The following is a 24,201-nucleotide window of genomic DNA, read 5'->3' as shown; positions in this document are numbered from 1 at the left end:
GAGAAGCCTTTGGGCTCTTCTCGCGCACCTCCCTCCCCGGAAAGATGACACTCGCGCGCGCCTCGCCGGGCCGATTCCTTTTCATTTGGCTCCCATTATTCCGTCCGCGGAGCTTCCCTCGCGCCTGTAATTTGCCCCGCTCGCGTCGAGGTGCACGCACTCCGCTGTGCCCGCGGGCTCTGAAGCGCCGCCGTCTGCTTAGCCCGACAGACGTGCCGTGCGAGCATTGTTGCGCCGGCAGCGCGCGGCGGCGCGCGGCAGCTCGTTCGGCCCGCGATTCGCTCCAATTTGGTTTCGTTCGGAACGCCTTTTTTTCTTTGCTTCTCCTCCGTGCTTGAGAGCGGATGGGGAGTGCGCTTCTACGCGCGAGTACACGTATACGTTCTTTTCGCGACCGACCGATGGAATTCGCGCATATGTCCCCGGAAGTCCGTTAATATTGTTGGATCGAGGCGTGTGCTTCTGCACAGAATTGCACACTCGCGCTCGCTTTTATTCGATTTCTTTGACCTTCGTCGTCGTACGAGTGTCTGTAGAGTTGCCAAGGTTTCTTTGTGCGACTCAGTTCGTACAGTAAAAACCATCGATACAAGTATTTTACAGGGGCAAAAGACAATTTGCATTTCAACAATAAAGTCAATGCCATTTCAAAATTTCGAATCTTCATTTGGTTGCTCAAAAGTGGAATATATTTCAAACGCTCAAATAATAATTAAAAAACAAAGTGCATTCTCTGTTCTTGGAAACTATTAGTTTTTTTAAAAGTCACCGTTATCTTCGGGTAATTTAGCAATCAGACCCGAGACGTCATTTAATTCGTTGAGCATCGATGTGCAACGCTGGAAATGAAAAAAACGAGCACATCGTAAACAAACATCTGCTTTGAAAAGTTTTGAGGATTTACTCGTGCACGAGTATTTCTTATTATTCATTATGACCAATAAGTATAATTTATTCAAATTTACTAATTATTCATAGCATTTCTCTTTTTCCTCTGAACAAGAGTTGAGAGACGGAACGCCTAAATGTAATATGGAGAGTTTGTATCTCTCTCCGGATTATATAGACGCAACTATAATAGACCAACGCTAATGAATACTAGATTTTGTGATATGCTTGATGAATAAGCTTGTAATTCATAAAAATGCTCACATGACAATGTGATATTTCAAAGGATGGGAAACATTTTATCTCGAAGTAGTGATCTCAACCTTCCGTACTTTTTCAGTAAAATATTTTCAGTGCATTAGTGTAATACCTTCAAACGTAAATATTGACGTTCATTTGTCAAGTTAACAAGTGAGCGGAGTCGGTTTTTCCCCAGAAATTGCACTTTAGCAGACATTTAACCACGATTACAGTGTACAGACGTACTTTCGGTACGGTAGCGTCGAAACTTTTCATCGCTAGTCATTCCCGACTCGATATTCAGTGGAAGGAGATTTGGAAGCGACTCCGAATGAGACGAACGGAAGAAAATTCACTGAAAATTTCGCTTTTCAGAGCAGAACGCTGAGTAGCAATGAACGACCGACTTACAAGCAGACTTGATCGAAAAGAAGCGCGAGCTTAGGAAAGCGTGAGAATTACGGTATCGAACGATCTATGTGGCGCATTCGAAGAAGCCGTAAAGTGTATGGTTGAAGACAGTGACGCCTAAGTCATATTACGTACGTCAATTGTCGAAGCGAACGCGAAAGTTACACTTGCATATTACAACGGTCGTGAGTTTCGTACGTGCGTGACTTATCGATTGCGTTCCCTCGGCCGGTCGCGCGTCGCGAACGAGCGCCAAGGCCGTTGAAAAATGCGAGGCTCGAAGAAATACACTCGGAGATGGGAAATCGAGCAGCGGCACGCGTACCCCAAGTGCTTGTTTCGGTTTTTCAAGGTCTGCGGACTCGCTCCCATCGGCTTCCGCATCGAGTCGCGGAGAAACGCAGGCCCGAGTAGCTGGACGTTCGCTCGCTCGCGCGGAGGCACCGCGATCAACGCAACGTTGCTAGGCTTGATGGGGATCTCGTGCGGCTTCGCTTTGTACCTGTGCGAAAGACACGGCTTCGCAATTGAAAACTTGTTCTCCATCGGTGACGTTTTCGGATTTGTCAGCGCCACCGTTGTCCTCGCCTCGTTCGCCGTTAAACGCGAGAGGCAAACGGCGATATTGAACGAGCTGAGCGGGATCAGGGAAAGCGCGAGCGACGGAAGCGAGAGGTACGAGGAGCGCGGCATCGCCAAGAGAATCGCGGCAGTTTGTTGCGCGCACGTGGCCAGCTGGCTGGGATTAGTCGCGTCGACGTTCTCTTACGACAAGCATTACACGACCATCTATTCTATCTTCGACGTTTGTCACTTTATAAATAATACAACGGCGATTCAGTACTTCGCCGCCGTACTGTTCGTGAAGCATCTGCTCGCGGACCTCAACGACAGCCTGCTCCGCTCGACAGCTCGCGAGGATTCCTCGGACGGCGGCTCGGCATCCGTTAACGGCACTCTTGCGGATTTAACCGTCTTTTGGAAGCTACACGCGGACATAGTGAAAATTTCACGCCACTTGGCGCGCTACTATTCCCTCGCGATGCTGCTGGTCATCGCAGGCGCCCTCTTCAATGTCATCGCGATGTCGTGCGCTCTGTTTCAAACGGTATACTTCGACAGCTCGCGCTTCTTCGACTTGCAGCAACTTGGCAAAGTTGCCTTCGTACTCGCGTGCATAACGCCTCTGGTTTTGTTGTCGACGGCTGTTAGCGCCGCTACTTGCGAGGTACGACACGAGTTCGCTTGATTTTTGCCTTCCTTTCGCACGATTCGCCGTTTCATATTGTTATCCTTCGCGCAGAGTGCGAAAACCCTTGAAATCGTCAGCGATCAGATGAGACGATCAAAGTCCCGAGAGATTCAAGAGAAAGTGAGCAAAACACGCGTATTGTTTCCTTCGACGAATTTTCAAGACAGTTCACAAAAATATTTATGCTTTCAGTCATCGCAATTTTTCATCTATTTACTGCAGACGAGGGTTCAATTCAATGTTTTCGATGTATTCTCCCTGAATGGATCTCTTTTGACATCCGTAAGTATGCTCATCGAGTAACATAAAAAACACGATAAAATCTGATTGTTCTGCGTTATTCGATAGATCGTAAGATTTACTATAACTTATTTAGTTATAGTCCTTCAATTCCAAAATAGATTCCAAAATTGCACCACTCAAATTTAATTAATGGATAATTTATGGACGCAATGCATATACCAGCTTGCACAACGTATACAAGATAAAACCTTTCCTGTAATTCGCAATGTTATGTACTATTATGTATTTTTCAAACTGTTTTCATTCGGATGTTTGGATAATAGTTTATAATTCACTTCGGCAGTTAAACGAAAGTATGTTAATGTCGGAGTACGATGTTCGAGATAAATAAAGATATTGTACAAAAATACTTCAGACTGTACTCCCATCCTCACTTACAATACAAATGGTATCGCGCGTTAAAAGTATCAACCTCGAGAACTGTTACAAAGCCATTAAAGAAAACTTATGTTGTGTTACCTCTAATAGTTATTTTCTTCTTCTTCTTGTTTTCAGCAACTTTTTGATTCCTAGCCCTACCTCAATTTCATGTTTCTCTTCAGCTTAAAAAAAAATAAAAATTACGTCATTGCTTTGGCAAAGTAAAATCACGCTTCACCGTCTCCTAAATGTTGGAATTTTTTTTAACATGAGTACATATAAGTTTGGACGTGACGCGCCGAACGTAAAGGAAAAAACGGCCATTTAGTCGAAAAAGGTTTGAAATATTGCAGTTGACGTTTTGTTGCAGTATTTCGCAAGCATAAAAAACAAACCTCCAGTCGTAAGCGGCCTTTTAAACAGTAACTCTTTGACGCAGGCGGTAATGCAAATGTCGACCTTCGAAAGTTTTTGCGTTGGAAAAAAAGAAGGGCGAAGCTGCCCAGCGAAGGAACGCGAGCGCACAGTGGACTGCCGAGCGTTCGCAGTCGCGTTTCTATAGCCGCGATCAGTTTTAATGTACGAAAATGAACGGCATTAGAAAGGTCCTAAACAGGTTGAACGGCGACGAAGACACGTTGGCTAGGTGTCTGCTGTATCTGTCGAAAGCGTGCGGAACCGCGCCGATAAGCCTGAACGTCGAGAGGACACCTCGCACGGGCGCGAAGCACTGGAAGTTCGGGCATCGGCGCGGAGACGTCGCGTGCAGCGCGCTCGTGCTGAGCTGGCTGGTCGCGACGAACGGCTTGGCCGTCTACTACTCGCACGGGAGGCTCGCCGACGAGAAGCTGTTCTACTTGGGAGACGCGCTGGGGTTCCTCGGGGCCATCTGCGTCGTGGGCTCGGTGTGCGCGAGGCGCCTCGCGCAGGCGAGGATGCTGAACGCGCTGAGCGACGCGCGAGGGAAGATCCCGCTCGGCCGGATAGCCTCGATGGCCCTGGTGCACGCGCTCCTGTGGCTGGGGCCGATGCTCACCTCGGTCCTCGAGGAGCCTCGTTACGCTGCGCTCCTCGACTGCTGCTCCGGCGCGTGCCACTTGGTGGTGAACACGCTCTGCGTGCAGTACTGCGCGCTCGTGCTCGTCGTCCGGTGCTCGCTCGCGAGGCTCAACGACGAGTTGGCGCGCGCGCTCGACGCCTCCGGCCGGCTCTACGATCCCGCCTCGGCCCTCAAAGCCAGCGGCGACCTCCTCGCGGCGTGGCACTCTTACGACAGCCTCAAGAGGATTTCGCGCGACGCGTCTGGCTTCTACTCCTTCGGCATGCTGTTCGTCGTCACGGGCGTCTTCTGGAACTCGACCTCGGTGTTCTACTACGTCGCCGGCAACCTGATGGACGGGCAACGCGCCAGCGCTGCCGAATACGCGGACGCGGCCCTCTTTGTGCTCGGATACGTGTATCCATACGCGACCTTGACGACGCTCGTCACGGCCACGAGAAACGAGGTAAGTCGCAAGCGCCAAGACGGCGCCATTTGGCCCAGTCCGCGGCGTAAGACGCTCGGTGCTTGTGCGCACTTGCAGTGCCGACGAACGAGCGCAATCGTTAACGACCAGCTGAGGGAACCACACTCGCGAGCAGTCAGAGAGCGAGTAAGAATTATAACATTATTTCTCGCTCGCGGTGGAGCGAATAACGGCAACTTTTACCATTTCAGCTAGCTGAATTCTCCATTTACCTATTGTATGGAGATGTTGAATTCGCGGTTTATGATTTTTTCACCCTAGACGGATCCTTCCTCGTAACGGTAAGCGCGCGCCGGTGCAGCGTCGGATCGCGCCAAAATTAATCGCGCGACCAATTTTTTCAGCTTGTCGGCGCATCCGTAACGTATTTGACTGTACTCCTCCAGTTTCACGGGAACGACTGTGGCCAACGACAGGCAAGTTCGATAGAGTTTTCCACGCGACGGCAGCCAACTATTATAACGAATAACTAAGGCAAGATCTTTATTCGCTTGTTGGTTTTCATTGTCAATAGAACTAAATGCACTTGTTAACGTAATCGTTTCACGAGACTTTGCGAAAGGCGGACACAGTACTGTCTTTTCAAATGAATTTCAGATATTCGACGTTTTCTCGAAACACAGGAGTACCGCAATAATCAATTTGCTTCAAATGGACTATTATCTAATCGTGTTCATACATTTTTGAGAAAGAGAACATTCAGTAGACAATCTTCAGTTTGATAGTTCAACATTACTTTGTATTTGTCCACTTTTCAAAACAAATCTGGAGAAGAAGCTTTCTTTAGCGTTCCTTGCTTTTATAATTTCTGAGTTTCTGCTATAATATTTTTATTTTTGTTCTTCTATGCTTCAATCTTACTTTTTTCTTTTTTTGTAAGATCTGTACCCATTTCATGCAACTAAAGAATAATTTTTATGGAATTACTTCGCAATTTACCGTAAGTTTGGATTGAGAATGAATTTTTTAACGTGTGAGGGCTCATTTTAAAGATTATAAGAGCATTACACATACTCATATGGCTGACAACGTTAATGTTCTGCGATTTTTACAATGCGATATCCTACCTACGATATAATAGCAGGGTACATTAAAAACTTGTTTGTATCGCGCTGAACGAAAATTTGGATTTCTTGTTGTGTTGTGCGAACACAGATGTTTTGTTGCCATTGACTTTGGTGAAGCTTTGCGGAGATCGCGTCCAATTTTTGTTCCGCCAAATTAATATTGCTTATCGCGAGTCTATTCATAAATCTTACTTTGACGACTTGTGTTACCGCAAAGTCTGAGCTACAGGAAGAGTCACATCTAAATTTTCACGGACACTTGAACGCCACTTTATTCGCATTTGGATATTCGTACCCATTTATGCCGTTGACATCATTGGCCAGAGTCATCCTCAACGAAGTAAGTGCTTCCATTGATTTAATCACGCTTGGCTAATTTCATTACGAGCATTTCACATTGTTTTCCTAGAGAGCAAAAGAACTCGCTACATCATCGGTCATCACGTGAGAAAACCGTACCCGCGAGCCATTGAAAATCGAGTAAGTGGTGCAGAACTGTGTCATACTTTGAGCACAATCTACCTTTCATATAAGCGGCTTTCAAGTGTTTAATTGGAGCTTCATGATTTCTTCGTCTGCTTGCTGCGAGAAAATGTCGAATTTAAGCTCTTCCTGAGTTTTTCTCATTGAATGGATCGCTCTTCTGGTCTGTGCCCAGAGTCCACAGTAAAATTCTCGATCAGCTAATACACCGTTCGTTTTTCTTCGATAGATTGCAGGCACTTCCGCGACTCGCGTTGTTATAATTCTCCGCTTCCAACAAAAGGAAAGCATAGTGCCACAATCGAATCCAGTTGACAATTTACAGTGCAAAGAGACGCGTGCGACTTTTCTTTCGATGTATTTCGTAACGACGATTTTTTTTTTTTTTTTCGTTGGGCGTCTTCGTTAGGTAACCATTATTTGACAAAAGTATTACGCCAGTATCTTGTTAATGATGGTAACGAACGAACGTTCAGCGGATTATAAGCGATATACGGTTGCGGATCTTTCAGTATTGCGACGGTTAACGCACCTTTTCGCATTCGAATTCGATTGGCTTGTATTGCTACGGCAGGGGGGCTTAGCGGCTTATTTCTGCGCAGTAATGCAAAATTACGATCAGGCGACACAATGCACATAACAAAGACGAGCGCAGTCGTGATGACAGTGCACGTCGCGTCGAAGAGAATGAAATCATTAGATATGTCGCGATACCGGGCAGACACCCTAAGGGGGATATATATATATATATATATATATATATATATACCGCAACCGCGGCGATTATTACGCCGATCTGAAAATCGAACTTGTTAGACGCGACGGCTATTGTTTTCCTTCTTGTTCAGTAGCTGCGGCGCATCGACATCGACCACGCGCAGTCGATTTTGTTCGTGGTCGGCTCGATAACGTTTGGCTGGGATCACATTGCAGACTAGGCGAATCCGTTGCTGCGCGATTCTCGATGGCACTCGAATCCACCAAGTGCTCGCGTATTGCCACACGATAGGCCAGGCGGACTCGCGAGATCGTCAACGTCAGTCGGGGCCAGCCACACCTGCGAGCAATCGAAGACATGAATTCGCCGTGTACTGTACTGTGACGTTGGCTTTAGTTTAGTGAAGTTTACGATCTTTAGATACAAGCATTAAATTATTGATATATCCGACCGACAGTCGAAGGTGTCGTCGCTCACTCGGTAGTTCTCTCTCCATTTCAACAGCGACAACCGTTGAGAATAGATTTCAAAAAATTTGCATTGCGCTGTCAAACCTTCACACAACGACGATAATCGTCTAGCCGAAAGAAGATTTGCTCTTTGGTGAACATATTTTAATAAATTGCCGGCCATTCCATTCTGGCAAATTTCAATTAGTCGAAGAATGCCAGACGTCTTGATCAATAAACAGAAAACTTGCCTCGAGTCCAAATAAAGAAGCGTGTCTCGCGGCAGGTGGACGAGCCTCTAGCAGGCATGGGACTCGTTTCCCGGCGCGCACCGATCAATAAGCGTCGAAGTAAGTCGATAGCAGAAACGACTTATCGATCCGTGACGGTGTTCTTTGCCATGCTTCCTCAGCTCGGATCTGCCGACCTTCCCAAGCTTTTTATTTGCTCGCTTGGCTTGCCATCTGAAAGAAAACTTTGCCTTCCCGTATCTACGAGTCGGTTCTTCTGGCGACATTCACAACCGCGGGGGCGACGCTCGGCCGAGCTGAGGATTCGACATTTTAATCGACGATCTATAGATCGGAAATCAATAAAGTTGTGAGTTTTATGAATGTGCAACGGAATCGGAGCCGTCGAACTCGTTGCATATTGTTTATAAAGCCGCGCGCTCGAGCCGAACGGCGTGGCTGTGTGATTCAAAAGAAATTATCGATTTTGATCTTCCGGTCGTAGTAGGCGTATCGCTACCCCTGACATTTCACAATACCAGATCAACGTTTTTGCCTTCTCACTTGAATCTCGGAAAGACCAGGTTACAAAGATTCATTTTAATTTTTCTTTCGTGGTTAATTCATGTATTCCTAGTTTTTCCACTAGAAAAGCACTAACATTCCTGATTGCGTTAGATTTTCACGCGAGTATGATGTAGCAGGCACCGGATGCGCATATAAGTAGTTGACTTTCTAATTTGCGCCTAATAATCCTATTAAATCGTTAGCTGCCGCTTTTGTTTTATTATTTTTTGAAATTTTTCAATAAGCACGATAACTATGCCGCTGATTAACCGATACTATCAAACAGCCGCTCCTATCTGGCCTTTGGCGTAGTAAAAATTACGCTAATTGCGCGCGCAAAGTGGCCCGGTTTCCATGAGAATCCAAATTGCCCCTGGCTTATCCTTTTGTGGATCTGTGATGACTCTGTTCACATTTCCGTGGAGAACTGCTGCCTTCCGGGCGCGGAGATAAGAAAATTGTATAGCCTGGCAGTGGCATCTTTCGCCCTCATTATCGGCCACTTTCTCACTTCTGTCAACGCAGTCGCAAGCTAATGCCTGCTGATGTTTGGCAGCTCTGTCCCGATTCTCGGAATATCCCGGGTGTGCTGCACACCTTTACAGCCATTGAAGGCAAGTTGCGCCACGGGTTTCCCATTTCAACGTATTATACGGAGACTGGTACGACGTCGCTGGAGATAAAAAAAAAAACTGTCGTCAATGATATCCGACTGCGAAACGCTCTCGAAGATCTTCAGCGCGCGTCAACGTTATAGCACATCATCTTTCCATCGTAACAGAGAGAAAGAGAGAGAGAGAGAGAGAGAGAGATCGCGCGTGAGCATTTAATGAAGCATACGTTGCGCGGAGATCCGGCGTGCAGAGTTTACTCGGCTTATACACTCGAGCAACGTGCAGTCATCGACAAAGGAGGGGAGGTGGCAGAGCGAGGAGGAAAGGGAGGGGGAGCGGGGTATATCGCTCGTTGCTCTATAGAGAATCGCGCGAGTCACGACTGAATGAAGTCCGCGCACCTGTCAGTCGTCTCGTCTCTCGCCGGGCGCTTATATACTCTCGCGCGCACGCACGCGGCGGTAAAAAACGTATGTGTGCGCCGCCGTCGCCGCTCCGGAGGTAGAGAGCGCGTCGGTGCAGCGCACACAGGCGCGCATGGGAATGAATGGCGCGGAGTTCTCTTTTCACTCGTCGCATTCCGCTCCCTTCCGCTCGCCGCACGCCGCTCGCGCATTCTTCGTCCCGAGCCGCCTCTCTGCCGCCGCGCGGCAGCTGATTTGTGGAAACGCGCGCGCACTTTCCGAGCTCCCGGGACTTTCTCCCTTTATTTCTAGCTCCGACTTTTTCCAGCGCTGACCTTAGGTTCTCTTTGTGCTTTGCCTGTCTCGCTCGCGTGGTAATACGATCTTCACTTCCGCTGTCCAATTTCCCGATCCATATCGACAATCGCCACTGGACTTTATTTTTTTTTTTTTTTTTTCGAGGGGGGATTAGGATTTTAACCATCTTGGAGAACAAACGGTAGCGTTGAGTGAATCTCGTTTGGAAATCCTCGATCTTTTTGTGCGACCATGAGACTGTGACGAGACGGTTAGCTTTCTTTTTGTCGGAGATTCGTTGTAAATGTCAAATCACGTTTGGTCAGACGGATTTAACCTCTGATTGTGTATCAACTACCCATATACCGATTGCCATGCTACATTTCGCAACTGCGTCTGACGAAAGACTTGTGTACTGTGACATTCGACTCTTATTCGTGTGAATGACCATGTGACACTTTTATTGTAAGAACGCTGTTTGAATTCTAAAATATACGTTATCTGATCGTTTGGTCTGAAGGGTCAGGACGCTACTACGGCACTCTTCCCACACGCGTTTTTCCTTTCTTCACTCTTCGAGACAAGCTCAGACTTGCCTCGAAAGAGCACGTGTACCCATTCAACAAATCGTTGCACACTCTTGCTCTTGCGATTTCACATACAATCTTATTTTTTCTTTGCTTTTTTATTTAAAAAATCAATATTGCACATTCATAAGCAGACGCAATAAAGTACAATAATGCAGAGGGCATTTGTCATTTTGATCGAAAGGTATTTACAAAGCTTTCTTTTTCGCGCATATTTACGTGGCATAGGTCCCGAAAGAAAACGAAGCAAAAAAACATTACATAGCCGTGGGCGAAGAATTTCGAAAACGTTAATAATCTTACTTTCTTTTTGCTCTCGATAATGAATATTCTGTGGCGAGTGAGGAGCAGGCACGCAAAAAAATAGAAAAAGGGAGCAAGTCAATTATGCTGTAGGAAGGGCTGCCCTAACGAAATCCAATTTGCCATTTCCAATTCGCTTTATGCCCCGGCGCTCGGAGAATAAAAGCAGCCACCGCGGCGTCGATTTAAAACAAGCCAGTACGCGGACGAGTCTCCCAAACCGTCATTTTATTCAAGGCACTTGGAAACAATCAGCTCCGTGCAATGCAACGCAACGATTACGGCCAATCGAAATTGACGGAACGCGTGCGGCGATCCGCATTTCCATAAACTGCGGCACGGCGGCGATCGGGAAAAGAGTGGGAGCGACGGCGACCGAAATTGAGTTTGGTAACGAGGCAGCTGTTCGGCTCGGCGCCCCTGGGTAGCCTGCGCGATAAATCGGCGCAGCGCCCGAGGCGGTGAGCCCCCGCGCGTAATTGAGGTTCGTGCCGAGTGGTCGATTGGACCCGCCGGCTCGGCTCACTGGCTGCGCGTCGACTTGCACGTCTTGTGCTCCAGGCACACGTCGTAGCAGCACTTCTCGTTCTTGCTGCACTGGCCATCGTCGACGCACGCGCTCGGCGACGGACTCGCCGAGGCCTTGGTTCGACGGGGACACGAGTCTCGTAAGCTCGGACAACGCGACAAGTTGAATCCCTCGTTGCCGTCGTCGTCGTCATCGTCGTCATCGTCGTCGTCGTCATCGTCGTCATCGTTTTCATCGGCCGATCGTTGGAAGAACATTGGCCACAGCGAGTAAATCCAAGAGTTGTCCAGCAGCAGCCAGGGGTGCTTGTGAAGATCGAATAGCTCCTCGTAAGCCCAGTGGAGCAGTGGGTTTCTGTGTTTCTTGCGGCCGCTCGAGCAGCAGTGATACTTGCCGGGCTCGTCTTTGCACCAGTACTTGCAGCCTCTGCGTGGCTGTCCTTCGCTCCAGTTGACGCAGATGACCAAAGCGATCGTGGCCAAGATGATCTGTTTACAACATTCGATGTCATTGATTTAATTTGTAACGAGCTGCATCGAGATATGCAATGATTACAAATATGTTTAGTTGAATTCCAATTTTTTAGAAACACAACTAATAAATTGCAATGTCTACTGTATTGCAGTTGTTTTAAATTCGAATTCACCTACTACTGATAATGTTTGAAATTACGAATAAAATTCATATTTATATTACCAGTAAACGATTTGTAACGATTATATAAAGAAATGAAAGATATCTTTAATTGCCTTGCCACACATTAATATATTTTTACTAAAAAATTATTACCAGTAATTATCTATTGCAACTATTCTGAATAAATAAATAACTATATATATATATATATATATATATATATATATATATATATATATATATATATATATATATATATAATTAGTTTGAAAACTTCATTTGCATCCAACTTGTTTAACTACAAATGAAAAATTGTTTGCACAAGTTACTTTTAAAAACAGTTTGTAAAAATATCGATAAAAATTTTTTATTTAAAATTCAATAAACATGAAAAATCTACATCTCTTCGTTGCATACTAAAATACAATGGATGAATAAAAAATGAAATAGAGGAAAAAACTTATTCATCGAGAAAGTGAAATGAGAAAGGATTGTTATAAAAGAACTACTAAATGTTCTTAAAAAAAAACATTTTTAATATTTTTTTGATTTTTTTAGACATAAACATGTATAGATTTCATATTTTCATATTACGTTACGAATAGAATTATCATCATTTAAAATAGTACATCTTCTAAAACGCTTGTAGAATAATACAGTCTAATGATGCAAGTGCGTGTGTAAAAATATTTTCTCGAAAAACAAATTTAATAAAACACCTCGACACAACATGCTAGCTGGCACAAAAACAAATTAGACTGTTTGTAAAGTTTAAAAATGAAAACGACTGAATGAAAAGTATCCGAACCAGATGATGTGTCCTCGCGAAATGCATTTGGCACCGCAAAAGGCTTGATACACGTAACAACACTTGAGTTGTTGAAGCAGAATTGACGATACAGAAGGACGTGCGCTTGGCTTCTTATACACAGCACAGAGCGCGAGTAAAAGGCTTCATTCCCTCTCCTTATAGGAGAAAAGTGCTCGTAAAGAGGTAGGATATATTTGACAATAGACATGTGTCACACCTTTTGAAATAAACAACATTTATCGAACGTCTCTTGCTCTCTCGCCTACTTTTCTTCCGTTACTACTCTAACGGTCGATGCGCCGTTAAAACTATGACATACTCTGATGATTATTATTGTCCGTGGTTGTAAACAGTGTCCGTCTATGTAAATGCATTCGTACTATAAAGTAGTGACGGATAATGAACGAAGCGTCAACGTTTAAAACTCAACTGTTATTTTGACGGATGTATCCGCATGTTAAAAATCTCGCCACAATTCTATTTATAATCATTTTAAATTCGTTGATTGATGCTCAAACAAGACGAAGGAAAGAAACAAAATGAAAATCACAAAAATCAATGTTAACGTATTCTCGTATACTTCCGACAAGAGTATTGTTAAACTGTTTTCCCAACGCAATTGTCTTAAATATCAACGTTGCAATACTATTGTACAGCAATATCAACGCTTTACCTAGTAGACAATTACAAATAAACAATTCACGCTCTCTATCTTCACATATAATCTTACGGCAAGAGCAAAAACAATCGTCCTATGCATCATGTATTGTCCTCGCTAAGGGCACACTTGATCGATATAATCGACGAGCTTGGCTATGTCCTAGGAAGTTGCTGTAGGTAGACCTGGGCTGCTAGACTGTTGCTTGGCACGTCGTCGTTTGTTCAGTAATGGATTGTTGGTATTGTCAAGCTGTTTGAGATTGGCAGTGTCGTAATCGACGCGCATTGTCGCCAATGAACGAGTCATCTCTTCTTGTACCTCCGGCCACATCTCTTCACCTTCTCGTAATACACGATTTGTGTGCAATGGCGTTGCTGGTACTTCAGTGTGTTTCTGCAATGAGGAAAATTATATTGTAGTTTTTTTTTATTTTTGGAAGTTAACAATTTTGAGTCATTATCGATCAAATTTAAAATCTATGGATCCGTTTTTATAAAAAACTAGATATAATCCAGGAATACAATCATTGTATATGTTCAACAACACTCTTTATTTATTTTCATATTTCAATTCGTAAAAGCGATTCATAACGGTTCCGCTTTGACATGCACGGTGTGCCATATTGAACGAGCATATAAAAATAAAAATTTGCGCACATTACCTACTTTAAGATAATTGCAACCGCATTGGTTACAATTCACACTGTGAAGTCTTGACATAAAAATTAATACAGACATCTGGCGAACTTACATATGGTGACCACAGGGGATTCTCGCATTGTTAAGCCGCCTATTTTTCGTGGTTTTTTGTCGGCACCGTTGACTAGGTGCGAATAATGCACTTATTGAACAATCGTGATAATGGTAAATTCAATTTGAATACGTGTTAAAGAATAATAAACCGATACAATATTATTAGCCATCCAAAAGACTAGACATCAAGATGCAATTTGATTTTCAATTTTCAATTTAACACATTAAAATAATTTTGAGACAGATAAATTTCATTATTAACTTCTCGTTTGTTCAACAATTTTACGCTACGAAATATCTAGAACGATATTTACAGAACTTCGATAACGAGTGTGCAATAAACCTTGTAACGGAGCTCAATAAAACTAATTTAACGACAGTCATTTTGAAATAATCGCGGCAGTTGGCAATCCAAGACTCGCATTCGTAAGCTGCGTCTGACACATTAATATTCTTGGATACTCAATAGAGCTTGCAAATCGATAACGTTCGCATCGTAACAATAGAGACTGGGTTTATTGTGATGACTCTGGTAACTTACAGAGATCCATTTATTCCTCATGACCTCGTCGATTTGCAAACGTTGAAGGGGATCCGTGGCGAGCATACTCTTGATAAGGTCACGAGCTTCTGCGCTTACATTCGACCATTCAGGATCTGGAAAGTCATACTGGCCCAAGCGAATTCGCTTTTTCATACCTGGTGAGATTGCCAAGCCGTGCGTACTGTAGAATGGTGGAAATCCGCATAGGCTAAAAAAGAAATTAATCTTTTTAGTTTTGATATAAAATGATTGTCCAAGATTTATCATGTTTGATAGTTTTGTGATAGACTTGTAGAGCTATTTCAGCATGTAAGCTTTGATCAACAAATCAAATTCGGATCTAATGAGTATTTGATAATTGTTCAATAGAAATACAAGATAGATTTTCTAGTTATTTTTCATGCCATGAAATATTATAGTAAAATAAAAGTAAATCCTGTAATGAATAACTGTTACAAATTGTAAAAACCAAATTCGACTTACAATAAAATCTTTTTTCAGCATTTTCAGAATGAGAAAAACTAATTGATTATTTCTTATCAAAACTGATAGAATATAATTTGTACGTTCTGCAATAAAAAAAAGTAAAACCTTTAGTGTAGTTGAACTACTTTTTTTAGAGTCATAAACCAATTAACGTTTACGCGCTACGAAAGTCAATGAGTCAGTTCTTTTTTTTAATACGCAAATAATTCGACTTACAGTATATACATGATGACTCCTAATGACCAAATGTCGCAACTTTTGTCGTATTTTTCTGGCCCAAGAACTTCAGGTGCTATAATTAAAAATGTATAAATATGAATAACATGATTTGGTCTTATAACGCGATATATCATCATATTAACAAATAGCGATTAAATCGTTAAAAAGTAATGAATATAATCGATTAAAATTAACTTACCAACATAGTAAGGGGTGTAACAAGGTGTTTGAAGTGTGTCTTTAAGATGTGTCTCTTTTGCGAATCCAAAGTCTGTTAATTTTAAAATGCCCATGCTACCTGGTGATGGAAAAAAATTATTATTATACACTTGAATAAATAAACAATTAAAAATAATTAATAGCGCGTCGATGTACGAATAGTAGAGATAATAATGTAGAGTTACAACTTAATCAGCGATTCGTAATTAATGAAACAAGTCAATATAATCTCAGTAAAATATACATTAAAATAGCACGAGTCAGCCAAGCATGAAATGAATATTATAAAACAAGAGTGCAGTATAACTATAGACTGCATCAAAGCGTTCTATCAAACTATAAACTATGAATAAAAGTGAATTCAAATTACCAATCGGTAATTGTGGATTGACTGTTAACGAGCGCGAGCGTGTCAGTGTTGGAAAAAATGTGTCAACGTTATTCCTAATTATCCATCAAAAACATCATTGCTGTTCTCATCTGTTACACACCTGGTTTCGAGTAGAGCAAGTTCTCTGGCTTCAGGTCCCTGTGCGCTATATTGGAATCGTGCAGGTGCTTCACGGCGATGCAAATTTCATACATAATTTGGGCTGCCTCTGCGTTGAAGAAGGAAAAAAAACGGAGCATACGGATGACGTGCAGGAACGTTAGTTATTATGTTTCCATGCATTGAATAAAAGTTCGAATCGATGTTATTTCTTCTCGCTCTCGATATATTCGATCACACCTTTAACGCAGGGAAAATTTTGTAGCCGAAGGACAAACGTGCAGCCGCGAATATCGCGCCGAAATAATCATTCGACGAGGCAAACGAACGCGGCGAATAGACGTCCGCGTCCGTTCGTCGGACACAGCGATAATCTCTCGTTTCGATTTGCGCGTAACCCGTTGATTTTAAACGGAGGGTTCGTCGAGTGAAAATTCATGCATTCCGACGAGGCGCGGCGCGGCGCGAATTTTCCGATGAAGCCAGCTATTTTTAGCGCCAGCGCACGAGGCTGATCGCGCGACGAAAGAGGAGAAATCGAAGGCTCGACGCGCATCGCGACAACGTCACTCGGATGGATCTCGAGGCGCGAACGCACGCCTGCGGCAATGCCAGCGGCGTCATCGCGTAAATTTATCCTCGCGGCGCGGGCGGGGGGTTCCGTTCGTTATCAGCTCACCTCTCTCCGTGAAAGCACCGTCCTGTCTATCCTGTATCCTTTGAAAGAGCTCGCCGCCCTCCATGCTAAAAACAGTCGCGCCTTCGTAAATGTACACGCGGACTCTGCGACCGCGAAGCAAGAAGGACCGCGTTGGCTTACCACTCCATGACGACGAGCAGACACTTGTTGCCGCCGTAGGTATTTTCGTAGACATCCTTCACCTGTACGATGTGCCTGCAATTGGACGCCCGCCAGTGCAGCTCCACTTCTCGTCTGGCCTTTACGCAGTCGTGCAGAACCTGCCGAGCGCATTCCTCTCAGTGCCGCGTCATCGTTTCGTTCGTCGGAGCACGCGTCGCGAAACCGGCCCGCGATAAGATATCGAGCGACGCGCCCGGCACCCAGCGAGTCCGTGAAATTACGAGCTCGTTTCGCTCTTTCCCGCCGTCCTCGCCAGCGGCAATTAGAGCGCGCGGAATCATCTCTCCCGATCGGCCGATGCCTATCCTCCGACATGACTCGCGCGCGGCAATATATCGTGGCGCGGAGGCGCCTTTTCGATACCGTGTAATTTCGCGTGCTGCGATATACCGCGATTTCCCGCTGGGAAATCAATTGCCGATTCGCGCCGTCGAACCCTGTGCGCCGCGGCCAGTTTCAAATTATACGTCGCGGTAATGACAGACCGCAACGCTGCCCAGTCGACGAAAAATGTACGAGCATCGCGCCGAGCGAAACGAGAGTAAAGTGCCAGGTGACAAGCAACGTGGAATGCCACGTTGACGCTGTCCGACCTATATAGACGTCCCGACGCGGTGGAAATAATCCGCAGTGCGCGCGTGACGTTTTTAGGTCAAATTCATCTGGAATTCCAACTGGGGCCTCTCGGGTATTTCCTCCGTGCGCGGGACGCGCACAGCCTCGTGTTCGACCGACCGGCCGACCTCGTGGGAGCGACAAGAAAAAAAAAGAGAGAGAGAGAGAGAGAGAGAATTTTCTTTCCTTTCGCTATGAATAGACGCCGAACAAGGGCTGCTGCACACGGACACGTGAGCGCGGTGAGTCAGACGGTGCGCGCGCTTTCACCGCCGCGGCTGGAATCGGCTTAGTCAACGAAATGACGCGAGGACGTGTGCAGTGTGACGAAAGCGCGCGACACTTGCTAATTAGTCCGTGGTTCATGCTTCTGCCGCTCGCCGCGACTTGTCGGGATTCCCCGAGAGCGACGTGCTTCCGACGGGTTCGAGACGCGGGAAAGCCAATCGTCCGCTTTTCCTTGCTCTTGCGCGCCGACTTTTCTCCGTCTCCGTCGCGAATACGATTGCGCGGCCGATCGGAACTTACCTTGAGGGCGCACTTCTCGCGAGCCCGTCTGTCGTAGCAGCGCACCACTTTGCCGTTGATGCCCAGTCCCAGCACGTGATTGCTGATCTCGTAGTCGTCGGTGATGGGGCTAGTCTTCGGCTGCCTCGCCTCGCTCCAAGTCGACGGCTGATCCATCCTCCGCAGCGGCGCCGACCTTCCGCGCGCGCGACGCCTGTAACGCTCTGCAAGTCGCGACAACATATTACTGGCCGCTCCACTGTCGAGATTCGGCGAAATCTCCGCAGTGGCACGTGCGCGATCGATGAATGGGGGCTCGCGCGCGGCATTATCAGCGCCGACGACCGCGGGGGCCTCCCTACCCGCGCGGTGAACGCGCTGAAAACTCCGCGCGCTCGTCCGAAAGTGGGAGCGCGCGGCCGACCGCTTGCCCACGCCCGCGAATGCGCGTGGCTGTATTCGTTTGCAAACGCTTCCGAATCTTCGCGTTGTCCTGTCAATTTCTCCCTCGAATTTCTACGCCGCTTTCCGTAAAAATAAGCACTTATCGGCTGCGTTTTCTGTGTTAACGATAGATTATCATGATTTCGTCGTTAATCTCGGAAGGAAGTGGTTAAAAACAAATGACAAGCTCATAAATAGCAATGATCGCAACGCAAACATTTCGTGGGCATAACTTGTGTTTGGTCGTGTCCACACACCGAAAATAAATCGCTTCGGGCCTGTATGGAAGCAGTCATTAAACGAGCGACAACTGACTCATATAATCGCGATAAAATCGAGTAATTTCTTTTTATCTTGATAAGCTTGCGGGAACACCTTTGCCAGGGCAAGAATGACAAATGAATTGCCTTCAGGCTGAAACTTTTAGGCGATGACATTCACCTCAAAAGATTGCATGCATATCTATTGGCTTGCGACGTTCTTATCAAGATCACCCAATCTATTTCTCTCACTGAAGGATTCAATGACAGTGTAAAAAGCGTTATAGTATATGTATATAACAATCGCTCGCTCGCCTCGATTTCCATCGATCGATCGCCGTCACGCGCTCAAACATTATCGATGTGTAGGAAAAAATTGTTCTATCTATCTATCCATCTATTTATCTCTTTCTTTCTCTTTCTCTCTCTCGCCCGCGCGCGCGGCAATCACGTCCGCAAGCAATCCTCCTAATATAAAGGAGGAGACAGGCACGGCCGCCGGTAACAAAACAAATTTTGATCGAAAAAAGGGAGACCTGCACGCACGCGATAACGCAGCGAGACCTACACACTCCGGAACGGTTTGGAAGGTCTTCTCTCTGTCCAACAGGGAAGCCGAGCACAGCAACGTGCCGCAGCACCACTTTTTCTTTCGTTTTCTCTTCCAGAAGCTCGCGCGCGCGGTTAAAGGAGCACGCACTTACTTATTTTTGAACACTCGACTCGTCTGCCAACGGCGACGCCGTTCTACTTACGTTGGCTATGTCGCTGCAAATTCCGCTTATGGCGTTTAACAACGAACTATCCAGAAAAGAAAACGAAAACGTCCGCCTCTCAACGTTTTTTTGTTTTCTGCCGAGTTCACACACGCGCACCCACCAAAGAAAGAGGAGAAGAACAATTTAACAGGTCATCGCGACGAGCCGCACCACTCGACTAACGACGACGACGACGACGACGACTGTGTCCATGTGTGTGAGAGCCGCTGAGAGTTTACTTTACTATATATGCGCGCATACATGCTAGTCGAGGCCTTCTCTTGCGCCGCCATGTACACATGTACGCATGCACACAGACACATATATACATGTAACGAAAGTAGAGGGCCTGCGTGCGCAGGCTGATTTCATGAATCGCTTTCGATGATGATGATGGCATCCTGATTATTTTTTTGAAAGACGAAAATACGATTCATAGGATGACGTATGGTATGCTTGATTTTTCATGATTTCATGAAATGAGAATTTTTAATTTATTCCTTTATCTAAACTAAAATAAACAATTTTATTCAGAAAAATTAAGAAGTTCGTGTAATCAATATGGCAGATATAGAGGTGTGTCGTGAGCATCAAACATTAACAGCTGATTACAGTATCACCGTAGCAAACCATTGGTCGCTTGCGTTGCAACTTGCAATGCTGCTGCTCCCGCAGAAAATAAGTAAAAGGTGACGTGATTGTGTACACACAACATCGGAATTTTTGCGAAAAGACGACAAAAAGGCTAATTTTTTATTCAATCTGGCTCCTACGAAAAACACCACAGCCATGTTAAAACCCAAAGCTCTTACACAAGTTTTGAGTCAAGCCAATACTGGAGGCGTCGAAAATACTTTGTGAGTGTTTACCAACTTTGAGCCTTAACCTCAAAAATCATCTACGAGTTATCAAATGTTTTGCATTATTGGCTCCAAAATTAAAACTCCAGTATTTTTTAGATAGCCTAATTCTATTTCATTCTGGAAAAACGTCTAGATGTTTAGACAAATTGAAAATGTCCATGATTTAGAAAACAAAGTCAAGGTTATTCCTAGCTAGACTAACATAGATTGCGCGTTTTTCAAACTTTACTTTATGAGTCATGTTTGTTTTTTATTTATTTGTTCAATGTCTAAGCAACGATTAAAACGTTATATTCATTTTGATTTAAAGATTACTTAATAGAGATGGTGGATTGTTAGCGTACAGTGGCTATGGAGATAAAGATGCTCGAGTAACTGCTGCCATTACTAGTAATATCTGGTCAGCATATGAAAAAAATGGTCGAAATGCTTTCAAAGAAGATGAACTCAAATTTGTTCTTATGGAATGTGCTGTGAGTTTCACGTTATAACATACTTTTATTCTAGTTACACAAATTTAATCTCCATTTATTTGAATATTGTTCCTATGTCCATAATGATCTTATAAATCAATCACCTGCTAATTGATGAATTTTATTTTAGGAAGGCAAGGTAGTAATTACAGAAGTAGCCAATTTGTTACTCTGTCTTTATGCTAGACAGAATGTTGGCTTTGGACTGCTAAGAGAAAAAGCACAAGCACTGGCAAAGTATCTGGATGGGCCACTGCGAACAATAGCAAACATGCCATAATAAAGAAATCTCATTAATAGTTTTTAAGTTTCCATATTACTTTATATATTATTACTCAGAATTAAGCATTGAACAGACAATATTGTTTATTATGTTGTAATAAAAAGAAAAAGATAATTTGTATGCAAGAGGGTTTTTGTTTATTCTGTCTTTTCATTTAATACAATTTACAATCGATACAAACGATACATACTTTCGTCATCTGATGTGTATTTCGCATATATATATACATATACGAAGATAGTGTCGAGCATGTTTAACGCGTGCATCATATAAGTTTCAAGAGTAGAATTTGTAATATATTTATATATATCCACCTCTTACAATCGACTATAAATTTCATTTTGCCTCGTACAGGGTACAATATAGCGTGTAATCGGCCTACTATGTACAACTCGCGCGACGCAGACGATATCTCGTTACGTGTTTATTTTTCTTATATCCTCGATTCTTTTGAGTAAGATTATAAGTACAAAATGTATAATATTGGTCGAGTCCGAATCGTTTGAAGCTCACTATCTACAAACTTTTGTCAAACCAAAGATCGCAAAAGCATCTCCGTTTGAATGATTTATATTCTTCACATGCCTATTCATTTGTTTCTTAAATAGCGACACAGCTATCTAAATATACATATTGTCGAGAGCGCTTTTCTTTGTATATTATTATTTGTTTTACCTCCACTACATTTCCGTGATTGCCTATTTTTTAAGTCTACAGTCGTCTATAAATTGTATAATCATTACAGCTGAGCCTCGCCCTGCGATTGAAGATCACGCACCGAGCGGAGATATAGCGGGCTTCATTATATCACAAAATTTTAAATACCTCTTACGTTTGTGACCAGAATCAGATGTCGGTACACTATTCTTTTCTGTTGTTTGTATATACGTATGTAAGCATTAAATTATGTATATATGGTTTATAAGGACTCAAAAAATTGTTCTGCTACTACACATATGCTGCTGTCAAGGTATACGTTCCAATTTCTATATATACTGACCGATGTCGCGCTTGTAGAAAAGATTGTTATGTCCGACAGGCAAACACCAGCTTGCGTGTGGTAATGAGACATAATTACAGTCACCGTCGTCGGATACGTTATTATTATTATTCATACGATTACATGCTGTATAATTATGTATACACGTACATAAAATACATACATACGCGGGAATAACATTTAATATTGCACTCCACTTGTTATTTAATTTTTGTTTGTTTTACTGTCTAGTCTACAGAAATACCTATTACAGACATCGGTAACAATCAAGATATATCGGATCGAAATACATAGTATCTCTTGACAACTCCATTATACATGACTACCTTTTTACTTATTTTTGTAGTGTGTGCGCGTGCGTGTGTACGTGTGTGTGTGTATGTGAGTGGGTGTGCGTATTGTGTGTGCCACCAAATATCACGCAGACGGTAGAAAAAACCGTATTGTAAGTTGCAAATTTACATTTTATGTTTTCCAGGGCGGCAGTGCAGAGGTTCCGTTTTTTTTCCCTCATCTTCGAATACATTTTTAATACGTTTACGCATGCGAATGCACAGTTTGAGAGATAAAGTCGCTGTCGGAGAGTTGAAAACTTGAATTGTTTTGAAATATTTGGCGTTGTAAAAAATCCAATTTACGACTGGATATCAATTTCAATTTTTTGAAATCTTATCAATAATTTTATTTGAAATATCGCTGACCCTTTAATTTCTCTTCGATCTATTCCAGTCTTCAATTTTTCATAAAAAATTACTTGTTCAATAAAATATAACAATAATAATCCCTTTTTTTTATAAAAGATATAAATCACTTTCGAAAACTCTACATTTCAATCGTAACCATTGAAATCGAAAACGTTGGCCCTTACTAAATTTGTAAAAGTAGGCACTGTTATATAAATACGAGGTTGAACAAAATAAATTTGAAAGCACGATTAGACATTTAAAGCTCCATTTTCAAACTCAAGGAGCAAGTTTGGGATAGTGCTCGATAATACTTTCGCACAACATTAAAACTCCAAAACAATTCAGCATCTCAGACAACAGCTGTCCATGGTCGCTCTCTCGAAGCTCAAAACGTGCTCTTTAAACGGAAAACAATGAAGGCTATTGAGAAACGAAGGTACCGAGGTGACAATTATGTACAATGAGAGTAGAGTGGTGGAGAGGGAGAGGGGGGGGGGGGGGGGGGCTATCGCAGAAGGAAAAGCGTGTGACGCACGTGGCGTAAAGAAGAATAACACTAAGAGTAATGCGAAGTTTGTTGAGAGCTGCAGAGTTACTGCAAGTTTGCTCGTGTCAGTGTGTCTCAGTTCAGTTAGCGTGGCGTTGTTGCTGATTACGGTGGGGCCAATTGTGTGCGAAGCTTGCCCTGGACTTGCGTGCCAGGTGCTTGAGAAGCGGCCACAGCCGCGGCAGGCAGCAACGCAATAAACCGCCGGCCGCCGACGATTCTGTCAGCCCTAGGCCCGTGTATTACATCCTTGAGCCTTTTTGCTGCAGCACCTACAAAATCAAAAGACCACCAGATTCGACCACGTGCACAATGGATTGGCTTCTTTTATTGTCACCAGGTACGCTAATGTGTGCGTATGTGCGCGCGCGCGTGTGTGCGTGAGTGTGTATGTACGTAAGAGTATGTTGAAGCAAGCTCTTTGCCGTTTTCAGCTTGATGGAACTGCTTTCCAAAGTTGCTAAGATCTTGAGAGCAGATTGAGAGGCTTTATGAGACGGTTTGCCAAGTGCTGTGCGCGTCATTGAATAATAATAAACAGAATAGCTAATACTATTATTTTCAAGTTTTATCAATAGTCTTTTCACATCTTTTAAACAGATAGATTTTCAGGATGGTCATGCGAAACTGACAAATTTCAGACCTCTTTGTTGCAAAATGGATTGACAACGTTCAACAAACTCATCCCTTATATTCTTTTTCTAAGTTTATTTATCTCTAAATAACGATTTATTTCTGAACAGTGATAATTTTTACATATTTTACTACCGTTAAAAATCAATCATGATGTAAATTGGCTTCATTATGCGACGACATACAGTAGTTTTTCACAACTTTTCGTAATAGCTGACTTGATT

At 43.7% G+C, this 24,201-nt stretch overlaps 3 protein-coding genes across 6 annotated transcripts; 1 reads left to right on the top strand and 2 right to left on the bottom strand.

The window, feature by feature from the left end:
• Nucleotides 1-10,544: 10,544 nt before the first annotated feature.
• LOC131673933 (uncharacterized) lies at nucleotides 10,545-13,435 on the bottom strand. Its single transcript, XM_058952328.1, has 2 exons — nucleotides 13,406-13,435; nucleotides 10,545-11,716 (listed from the first exon to the last, which is right to left on the bottom strand). The coding sequence occupies exons 1-2, from the start codon at nucleotides 13,433-13,435 to the stop codon at nucleotides 11,222-11,224; spliced, it is 525 nt and encodes a 174-aa protein (XP_058808311.1). The 3' UTR covers nucleotides 10,545-11,221.
• Nucleotides 12,282-19,695, bottom strand: LOC131673928 (MAP kinase-activated protein kinase 2). 3 transcript variants are annotated; one of them, XM_058952321.1, is made up of 10 exons: nucleotides 19,490-19,695; nucleotides 18,052-18,254; nucleotides 16,867-17,006; nucleotides 16,726-16,790; nucleotides 16,048-16,155; nucleotides 15,927-15,947; nucleotides 15,537-15,635; nucleotides 15,335-15,410; nucleotides 14,630-14,840; nucleotides 12,282-13,729 (listed from the first exon to the last, which is right to left on the bottom strand). In XM_058952321.1, the coding sequence occupies exons 2-10, from the start codon at nucleotides 18,205-18,207 to the stop codon at nucleotides 13,496-13,498; spliced, it is 1,110 nt and encodes a 369-aa protein (XP_058808304.1). In that variant the 5' UTR covers nucleotides 18,208-18,254; nucleotides 19,490-19,695; the 3' UTR covers nucleotides 12,282-13,495. The 3 variants fall into 3 exon arrangements, with proteins under 3 accessions (XP_058808304.1, XP_058808305.1, XP_058808306.1); XM_058952322.1 differs by having other exon boundaries at nucleotides 19,614-19,695; XM_058952323.1 differs by lacking the exon at nucleotides 15,927-15,947 and having other exon boundaries at nucleotides 12,284-13,729.
• A 136-nt stretch (nucleotides 19,696-19,831) lies between these two features.
• On the top strand, nucleotides 19,832-24,166 carry LOC131673929 (ragulator complex protein LAMTOR2). 2 transcript variants are annotated; one of them, XR_009302763.1, is made up of 5 exons: nucleotides 19,832-19,942; nucleotides 20,027-20,349; nucleotides 20,666-20,828; nucleotides 20,959-23,684; nucleotides 23,779-24,165. XR_009302763.1 is itself a non-coding variant. In XM_058952324.1 (4 exons), the coding sequence occupies exons 2-4, from the start codon at nucleotides 20,282-20,284 to the stop codon at nucleotides 21,106-21,108; spliced, it is 381 nt and encodes a 126-aa protein (XP_058808307.1). In that variant the 5' UTR covers nucleotides 19,832-19,942; nucleotides 20,027-20,281; the 3' UTR covers nucleotides 21,109-24,166. The 2 variants fall into 2 exon arrangements, 1 of the variants encoding a protein (XP_058808307.1); XM_058952324.1 differs by having other exon boundaries at nucleotides 20,959-24,166.
• The last annotated feature ends 35 nt before the right edge of the window (nucleotides 24,167-24,201 follow it).

This window comes from Phymastichus coffea, unplaced genomic scaffold (genome assembly GCF_024137745.1).
Source record: "Phymastichus coffea isolate CEN01 unplaced genomic scaffold, Cenicafe_Pcof_1.1 PCOF00206, whole genome shotgun sequence".
NCBI classification, from domain to species: Eukaryota; Metazoa; Arthropoda; class Insecta; order Hymenoptera; family Eulophidae; genus Phymastichus; species Phymastichus coffea.
Note: the sequence above shows the minus strand (reverse complement) of the source record. Positions and strands in the feature narration are given on the sequence as shown.

Excerpts from the sequence above, each read along its gene's own strand:
- LOC131673933 (XM_058952328.1), bottom strand. The coding sequence starts at position 13,435 with ATGCATAGGACGATTGTTTTTGCTCTTGCC. Across the intron at positions 11,717-13,405 it reads CGATTGTTTTTGCTCTTGCC|ATCATCTTGGCCACGATCGC; the intron begins GTAAGATTATAT and ends TGTTGTAAACAG.
- LOC131673929 (XM_058952324.1), top strand. The coding sequence starts at position 20,282 with ATGTTAAAACCCAAAGCTCTTACACAAGTTTTGAGTCAAGCCAATACT. Across the intron at positions 20,350-20,665 it reads GGAGGCGTCGAAAATACTTT|ATTACTTAATAGAGATGGTG; the intron begins GTGAGTGTTTAC and ends TTTGATTTAAAG. Across the intron at positions 20,829-20,958 it reads TTGTTCTTATGGAATGTGCT|GAAGGCAAGGTAGTAATTAC; the intron begins GTGAGTTTCACG and ends ATTTTATTTTAG.
- LOC131673928 (XM_058952321.1), bottom strand. The coding sequence starts at position 18,207 with ATGGATCAGCCGTCGACTTGGAGCGAGGCGAGGCAGCCGAAGACTAGC. Across the intron at positions 16,156-16,725 it reads CGGTGCTTTCACGGAGAGAG|AGGCAGCCCAAATTATGTAT; the intron begins GTGAGCTGATAA and ends TCTTCAACGCAG. Across the intron at positions 13,730-14,629 it reads TGAGGAATAAATGGATCTCT|AAACACACTGAAGTACCAGC; the intron begins GTAAGTTACCAG and ends TCCTCATTGCAG.